The sequence below is a fragment of the Vombatus ursinus genome, unplaced genomic scaffold (genome assembly GCF_900497805.2).
Source record: "Vombatus ursinus unplaced genomic scaffold, bare-nosed wombat genome assembly UNPS02007612.1, whole genome shotgun sequence".
Classification (NCBI taxonomy): domain Eukaryota; kingdom Metazoa; phylum Chordata; class Mammalia; order Diprotodontia; family Vombatidae; genus Vombatus; species Vombatus ursinus.
This window is the reverse complement of record NW_020947390.1, coordinates 4,211,156-4,220,364: the sequence shown is the minus strand read 5'-3', so window position 1 is coordinate 4,220,364 and position 9,209 is coordinate 4,211,156. Positions and strand designations below refer to the sequence as shown.

At 39.3% G+C, this 9,209-nt stretch overlaps 1 protein-coding gene across 1 annotated transcript in view; it reads left to right on the top strand.

The window, feature by feature from the left end:
• The window catches only part of MMP7 (matrix metallopeptidase 7), a 16,881-nt gene extending 8,066 nt beyond the window's left edge, over window positions 1-8,815 (top strand). Inside the window, exons 4-6 of the mRNA XM_027849559.1 lie at window positions 1,207-1,335; window positions 2,588-2,749; window positions 7,487-8,815. Of these exons, the coding sequence (XP_027705360.1) occupies window positions 1,207-1,335; window positions 2,588-2,749; window positions 7,487-7,500 (305 nt within the window). The 3' untranslated portion in view covers window positions 7,501-8,815. The remainder of the gene's footprint in view (window positions 1-1,206; window positions 1,336-2,587; window positions 2,750-7,486) is intronic.
• The last annotated feature ends 394 nt before the right edge of the window (window positions 8,816-9,209 follow it).

Sequence of the window (9,209 nt, the reverse complement as noted above, 5' to 3'; positions counted from 1 at the left end):
TGTGTGTGTGTGTGTGTGTGTGTGTGTGTGTGTGTGTGTGTGTGTATGGCAGCTAGGTGGCATGGTCGACAGAGTGCTTAGACTGGAGTCAGGAAACCCTGAGTTCAAATCTTGCCTCAAACACTTACTGTGTCACCCTGGGCAAGTCCCTTAACTTTTGTTTGCCTCAGTTTCCTCATCAGTAAAATGGAGATCATAAAAAGTACCCACCTTTCAGGGTTGCTATGAGGATCAAGTGAGTTAATAATCTTAAAGAACTTAGCATATTGCTTGAAACATAGTAAGCACTACATAAATGTTAGCTATCATCATTATTATTAAACGTTTGAAAATATATATACAGGGTGATGTGGATATAGCTATAGAGGTACAGATTATAGATATATATATGGATATGGATAGATATGGAGACAGATATAGATAAAGATATGGATAGAAACAGATATATTTAACCCATGAAAAGCCAGCATGGTATAGTAGGTTAAGAGTTGGCCTCAGAGTCAGGAAGACCTGGGTTCAAGTCCTACTTTGCTTTTTCTTTGTTTTGCTAGAACTTAGCACAGTGCCTGACACATAAGTGCTCACTGAGGGTCTATTAATTGACTCATTAATTGATTGATATATACTGGCTATGTGAGCAGGGTAAACCACTCGACCTCTAGAGAGTGCCCAAAGCAGCTCCAAGATTATAGATTGCAGAGTAGCTGCTGGTCTGTGTGGGGAAGGAACGCCCTGCCTAATACGATCACAAGTCTGGATCAAAAACATGAAACACAACACCACTCTTGGAAGGAGGGAGGGTAGGTAGGTTGTATTCTCACTTCACAGATGAGAAGATAGATGTGAAATGGTTTACTCAGGGTCATACAACTAATAAGTGATAGAACCAAAGAATCATATCCAGACCATAGAATTGGGAAATCATAGATTTAGAGCTGGAGGGGACCCTAAAAGTCATCTGATTTAGTTTCCTTATTATACAGATGAAGTAACTGAGGCTCAAATCTAGGGATCATCCAATTCTACCAGGCTGCCTCCAGTCTTCAGACTTCAAGCTCAATGTCCACTCTACTATCACACATTTGAGTCTCTAACTACATAGATTCAATCATTGGAATATTCTCATAGGTTAAAAAAAAACTACAGTTTAATACTAATTCCTGTATTGTTGGGCAGGCCAATGACTGTTGGATTTTTTTCCCTTAGCCCATGGGGACTACAATCCATTTGATGGACCTGGAGGAATCCTGGCTCATGCATTTGCACCAGGAACAGGACTAGGAGGAGATGCTCATTTTGATAATGATGAACAATGGAGTGATGGCAGCAAAATAGGTAATGGTTTTCCATTTTCCTGCCTACCTAATGTAGAAAACCTGAAGGCAAAATGTTTCACTGGGTGCCTAGCATGTGCCATTTAAATTTGAAAATGGAAAGTTATGATATTAATAGACAGGTTAAACTTTAAGCTTCCTCATTTACACTATGACTAATGCGGGAGTGGGAGAGAGGTATCATACAACCTATTCCTGCAATATATCCTATATTACAATATATCCTACAATCCTACTATATATGTGTGTGTATATATATACATACATATATATATATATATACACATACATCCTATATACAATATATCCTACAATCATTTAAGTGCTTACAATGTGTCAGGAACTGGGCAAAGCACTGGGTGATACAAAGACAAAAAATGGTACAGTCTCTTGTCCTCAAGGTGCTCACTCTCTCTTAGATGAGTTGGGAGTGGGCTCTAACATGTAACAAATAAGAAGGGAGCTCAGTAGCAGGAACCTGGGGTTTGACATGTTCTAGGAAGTCTTAGCACTTCACAGTAGTGAAAGCCAGTAAAACTTCACTATGTAAACCCAGATCAAGAGAAATATAGAGCTGCTGTTCACTTTCCCCAACCTGCCCCACTGTTCAGGTGTCCCTGCATATCTAGTAATCGACTCTCAGACAAAGGCAAGGCAGTCTCAGTTCTGATGTCTCCCTTTAACCTTTAAATCTAACTGGCTCACACTTTGCCACAGGGTGAAAGGAAAGAAGTATTTTTATTAAATATCTTTCCTAAAAGCTGACTGAAATTTATTCAGGCAGTTCAGTTACCAAACTGAATGTTCTGGGTAACTCAACGTACTTAAACTTTTTTTTTCTAGCTTCCTGAAACAAGGCTGTTATGAGAAATAAATCAATTTGTTGTTACTGTTTAGTCATTTTTCAGTCGTTTCAGACTCTCCGTGACCCCATTTGGGGTTTTCTTGTCAAAGATACTGAAGTAGTTTGCCATTTCCTTCTCCAGCTCATTTTTCAGATGAGGAAAGTGAGTCAAACAGGGTTAGTGAGAAAAAACAAAAAACCCAAACAATGCTTACTGCAGCTCCCACTCCACCCCACTCTCCTTCAAATCCACCCTCAAACTCTATTAAAAATTTAAAAATATGTATTTATACTGCAAATAATTGAGAATGATATTTGAGATGTTCCTGAGTTGTAATAATTTAACATAACTCTGTAATTGTAATAATAATGATTTTGTAATAATGTAATGTCCCTTCTTTGATTGTAGGAATTAACTTTTTATTTACTGCTACTCATGAACTTGGCCATTCCTTGGGGCTAGGCCATTCTTCTAACCCTGAAGCTGTAATGTACCCTACCTATAGCTACAAAAACTCAGAGGACTTCAGTCTGTCACAGGATGATATCAGAGGGATTCAGAAACTTTATGGTAAGGTTCAGGATTTTCAACCCAAAATTTCACATTTGTCAGGATTTTAGAGCAATTTTCATGACAGGCTTGAAGAGGAAAAGCTGGGAAATTTGCATTCATTTGGAAAGTAAGCAATATAACCTGAAATTTTTTTTTCTTTTAATCATTGAGACCATAGATTTTATAACCTTTCAAAGCTATTTTCTTTTACATCGAGTGATTGATTCAGAATGCTTACTAAATGAATGTTTTGATCATTTAATGAGATTAAAATATCTCACTGATGAAATCAATAATAGCTCACCTTTACATAGAATTTTGCTTACAACACTGTAAGTAATGTCATTTTCACAGAAGCTCAGGGAAACTTCCTACCTTTCCAGTCCTCCTACACCATATTTTCCTCTGTGTACTCTGTGACCCAAGAACAAGGCCTCCTTGTTCTTCCTCACACACAACACCCCTTTGCTGACTCCAGGCATTTTATTAGTTGTTCTCCAACCCTAGAATGCTCTTCTTCCTCATCTCCTTCTCCTAGCTTCCCTGGCTTTATTCAAGTCTCAGCCAAAGTCCCACCTTCTTTCTTGGTCCTCTTTAATCTGAATGCCTTCCTTTGCAGATTATTTCTAATTTATCCTGTGTATAAGTTGTTTATACATAACTGTTTGCATGTTGTCTCCCCCATTAAACTAAGCTCAGGCACTGTTTTTTGCCTTTCTTTTTATCCCCTGCACTTAGCACAGTGCCAGATAGTAGGCGCCTAGTAAATGGTATTTGACCAACTGACTGACAGTTCCAAGTTACCTGGAAGTCACCTAGTCCCACCCATCCCTGCAGAAGGAATCCCCAACAAGTGCTCTTCCAGCCTCCACCTTCCTAGGCCTCCCTTGGCAGCCCATTCCAATTATGGATAGCTCTGTAGGGAAGCTTTTCATTCCTTCAGACTTAAATCTGCCTCTTTATAATCTTTCACCCATCATTCCTGGTCTTTGGCCCTCTGAAGCCAAGCTAAACAAGTCTTGATAGTCCTTCAAATATAACCATCAATTCTTTCCTCCATGCTAAATATCCCTAGTCCCTTCCACCAAGCGTGATCTAGAGGTCACTTACCATGTTGATCACCCTCCTCTGGATATGCTTCAATATGTCAATATTCTCCCTAAAAAGTAGTATCCAAAACTAAATACAATTTCAGTATGTCCTAACCAAAGCAGAATACAGCAGAATTTAACCTCCCTCATTCTAGACATAGTGCCTCCCAATTAGCCTAAAATAGCATTATCTCTTTTCACAGCTTTGTTGCCCCATTGAATCATATTGACCTTTTGTTGTTGTTGTTCAGTTGTTGTTTAGTTGTGTCCAGCTCTTAATGTCTCCATTTAGTGTTTTCTTGGCAGAGATACTGGAGTCATTTGTCATTTCTTTCTCCAGATGATTTTACACATGAGGAAACTAAGGCAAGCAAGGTTAAGTGAATTGCCCATGATCACACAGCTATTGTCTGAGGCCAGATTTGAACTCAGAAAGATGAGACTTCCTGACTCCAGGCCCAGCACTCTATTCACTACTTGACTTAGCTGCCCCTATTTAGCCCACTAAATCCCCCAGATCTTTTTCACACAAACTATTGCTTAGCCTTGCCTCATCTACCTTATTTACCTTATTGGCACCACTTCTTTGGTGCCAATTTAACTAGATGGTAATTCCGCATAACAAGATTTGCATTTCCACTGATTAAGAACCATGTCCTCTTTTCTCTCTATTTGCATATTCCCCTATTTAGAGTACCCAGAATTTATACAGTGACTGAAGTGGAGTTGGTTAATGCCAGCACACCCAGCCTTGCCTCCAAATCTGAATCCATCAAGTTTATGACAAGCTTTGTAGAATGCTCCCTTTCTTCTAGTACATTTGGTTAACCTCCTCAATAGTGGATCCAGAAGGCAGATTTATTTTAACCCAAATGAAGAACTCTACTTGTATCGACATTAAAGTTCATCCTAGGAGATTCAACCTCATTGCCTATCAAGATCCTTCTAGTCCTTGTGCTATTGTCCAAAGTGTTAGTTATCCCTCCCTGCTCTGTGACATCAGCAAATTGAATAACATGCCACCTAGGCCTCACCTCCAAGTCACTGATAGACAGTTGGAACAAAATAAGAAAAGATGCATGAATATTTCCACTAGAGAACTCTCTTCAAGTTGACATTCATCTCTTCATCCATCCATCAATGGGTTCAGTGATTCAAACATCTAAAAATTTACCAGACTACACTATCTCCGACCCTATGTCTCTTCAAATGTTATGCTGAAATATTATTATACTGTGTTTGCAACATTCCTCTGATATAATAAGAATAAGAATAACAAGCATTTGCATAATGCTATAAGGTTTATAAAGCACTTTACTAATGTGATTTCATTTGGTCTTCTCCATAACTCTGGGAAGTAGGTATTGTTATTATTCGTATTTTACAAATGAGAAAACTGAAGCAACAAAGGTTAAGAGACTTTCCCAGGCCCATATAGCTAGCACACATATGAATCAGGATTTGAATTCAGGTCTTCTTGGCTTCACTCTATCCACTGAGTCACCTAGCTGCCTCTTTAGATGTACCAGTCAGATTATTCTGTCAAAAAAGGGACTGGGGTGGGGGGGCAGCTAAGTGGCACAGTGGATAGAGCACTGCCCTGGAGTCAGGAGGACCTGAGTTCAAATTCAGCCTCAGACACATGACACTTACTAGCTGTATGACCCTGGGCAAGTCACTTAACCCCATTGCCCAGCCAAAAAAAAAATCTGATTATTCTTTCCCCCTTTTAGGGGCAGCTAGATGGTGCAGTAGATAGAACTCCGGCTTTGGAGTCAGGAGGACCTGGTTTCAAATACGGTCTCAGACACTTGACACTTGACACTTACTAGCTGTGTGACCCTGAGCAAGTCACTTAACCCTGATTGCCTCACCAAAAAAAAAAAAAAAAGGGACTGGGGTTACTCTGGCATGACCTTTCCTAGATAAAACCATTCTGGCTCTTAATGATCAGCCCTTCCTTTTCTAGATGCTAACAATAACAACAGCAACAATAATAGGAGCAGCAGCAAAAGCACATACATGCTAAAATTTTGCTTGGCAATGAAGGCAGCCAACCTCACTTTGCAAGTGAGGAAATTATGACTTAGATTAAGTAATTTACCCAATGTTACACAACTAGCAACTATTAGAGCTGTGACTTGAACCCAGATCTTCTGAGTCTTCATCCAGGTCGCTTTCCATTATCCCACATCGCCTCACCTTGTATTGTGCTTACGACAGACATATATTCCTCTACTAGCCTGCGAGACAGCAAGAAAGCAACAGTTTCTAAGCGCCTACTCTGCCCCGGGTATTGTGCCAAGAGCAGGGATACAAAGAAAGCCCAAAAAACAGTTCGTGAGCTCAATGAGCTCCCCCAAGGATAAGGAGACAACCCGCACACAACTATGTACAAACAGGATAGAGACAGAACACATAGGGATAGTCTCACAGGGAAGGCATTAAGAATAAAGAGGACAGGGAAAGGCTTCTAGCAGAAAGTGAGACTCCAGCCGAGACTTGACAGAAGCCTAGGATGTAAAGAGGCAGAGATGAGGAAGAAGAGAGTCTCGGCATGGGGAACAGCCAGTGAAAATGTTCACAGTTAGGAGATGGAGTGTCATGGTGGAGAACAATGAGGAAGCCAATGTTCTTGGACTGCAGAGTATGTAGAAGGGAGTAAGACACAGAAGACTGAAAAGGGAAGGAAGGAAGGGAGCAGGTTATACAGGGCTTTAATAGCCAAACAGAAAGTTTTATATTTGTTCCTGGAGGCAATAGGGAGCCACTGGATTTTACTAAACAGGGGTGTGGCATGTCCAAACAAGGAGCAGCCAGATGGTACAGTGGATAGAGCTACAGGCATGGGGAAATCAAGAAGACTCATTTTCTTGAGTTCAAATCCGGCCTCAGACACTTACTAGCTGTGTGACCCTGGGCAAGTCACTTAACCCTGTTTACCTCAGTTTCCTCATCTATAAAATGAGCTAGAGAAGGAAATGGCAAATCACTCCAGTATCTTTGCCAAGAAAACCCCAAATGGGGTCATAAAGAGTCAGACACAACTAAACAACAAATGTTCAAACAGCTTTTTAGAAAGATCAATTTGAGAGCTGAATAGAGGACAGTCTGGAGTAGAGAGAGACCTGAAACAGGAGGTGAAAATGACTGTGCCTACCTATACCCTAATTGTTCTCCTCTGTCCAGCTACTATAGAAAATTCAGCAGGGCTGGTTCCTCCAAAATGTTGGGTGAATGTATAGGCTATGGACAAGAGTCGGGTAGGATGGACAAGCATGGATGGTTTGCAATCAGAAAGAACATCTAAATCAGTGAAATCACAAATTCAATTAAGTTGAAATTTAAGAGTTTCGAGCCAGGACCTTTCTCTCCACTATCTACTCCCAAAGATTCTGTTCTAAATTGTTAGAAATGGACAAATTGCCAATTTTGTGGTGGGACATAAGTGTGTAGGCATAGGATGACTGACCATGTTGAGATTGGTGATGAGATAGATAGGCCTTTCAAAAAGCATATGTTTATGCTGTTGCCAGATTCACAACACTGAGCCAGATGAACCACAAGTCTCCCTGGTCTGAAAAACCCCTAGTTTTTGTCTTTCTGATTTTTTTTCTTTGTGTTTTATACAATGTCATAATATTCTCTTCTATTCTCTCAACAGGAAAGAGAGGATAATTTCAGAACGATTACCAACTTAATAGAAAAATACACATTCAACAGACTCTACTACATTCTTGCTCTATCAAAATGTTATTTTATCATGAAATCTTATAACAATTGAAATGCTTTTAAATGAATGACTTTATACAGAAATCAAGGAATAAGACATGAAAGCACAAGGTTTTATTTCATTAATTCATTGATTTTATTCAGCAAACATTCATTAAGGGCCTACTAGGAACACAGTTCACTAAGAACTTGAGCCACAGCCTGCCCACCTCATCAGGGATGACTGGACTCATGATTTTTATTCACGTTCACATTATCCTGTGATTGGTACCAACATCAGAGCTTCAGATTCTCAGATCCTTGTCATATTCAAAATAGAAGCAACACGACTACAACTGAGTTGGCTTGAGCCCAGAACAAGGGCAGGTTTGTCTTAGAACAGAATCCTACAGCTGAGGCCCTGGCCAGATAAGTGACTTGCTCTAAATCACACAGCAGTCTGGTTACAGAACTAGAAATAGACCTTAGGTGTCCCAAATCCTAGCCTCAATGTTGTTTCTACCACACTACTCCCCCACCTCACTTTCCTGAAAGCACAGGGGCACCCAATTCTCTGCCACATATGCATCTGCCAAATGGTGATATTGAACTCTGCCTGGGCAGGAATTCCAAATTTTTCTTCTGTTCCCAGAAAAATCTAGATCCTCCTCGTAAGTAATCACCAACTCACCATGGGCATATAACAGCTTTTGCCAAACAAGTAGAAAACAAAGTCAATTCCTTTCATTTTATAGCCATTGTCCCTGGAAACCTGACAAAAAAATTTATGTAGACTGACCAGTTTGGGGAGTTCTTTGTTAGTTTGTCACAGAAGCATGCCAGAGATCGATTAGATAATCCCTAATGCCCTTTTGTGCTTCCAGTGCCAGGTCCTATGAAGTATGATTGGAAGCCCCTAGACTATAATAAGTGGGGATATCAAAGTGGGCATCCATTGTGAGCGCTAAAAGTAACAGAATTCTAAGTACTACATAAAAGTTTTTAAGTTATTTAATTTGCATAAAAAAAAACCAGACATGAAAAAGAAGGGAAGAAGCAGGGCCAGATTTATTCATGGACTAGATGGTCACATTCTTGATTCTGGTATACTCCCCCAATATCAATCACCAGCGATTAATGTTCCATTTGTCAATGCCAGTAAATATCACTCTAGTATCATTTAACCAGTTGATAGCTCTTCAATAAGCAATTAACATCAATTAGCTTTTTTAAAGTTTTTTTATTCATTTTGAACTTAAATACAAAAAGACAAAAAAAAATTTCATTACACAGCACAACACAAAAAAAGAATTCAATATGAACCACAAATCTTTTTCACACTGTTTACTTTTTTAAAAAAAACTATGTAATAAATACTGCACATTGTTTTTAAAACTACTCTGCTTTTCTGTGCTTCCTTCTGAGTTTTCTTTTGTTCTCTACAGTGTGCTTTTTTTTTCCTCCCTCTGTTCCCACCGCACACTAGAAAATGCCACCATTTGGCACAGACATGTATGTATGTATGTGTACATATATGTGTGTATGTGTATTGTATATATACACACATTATACACATTATATATACATATATGTGTGTAGATGTGTGTGTGTATATACCTATATATGTAAAATCATACTATACATACTTCTATTTATCAGTTCTTTCCCTGGAGGTA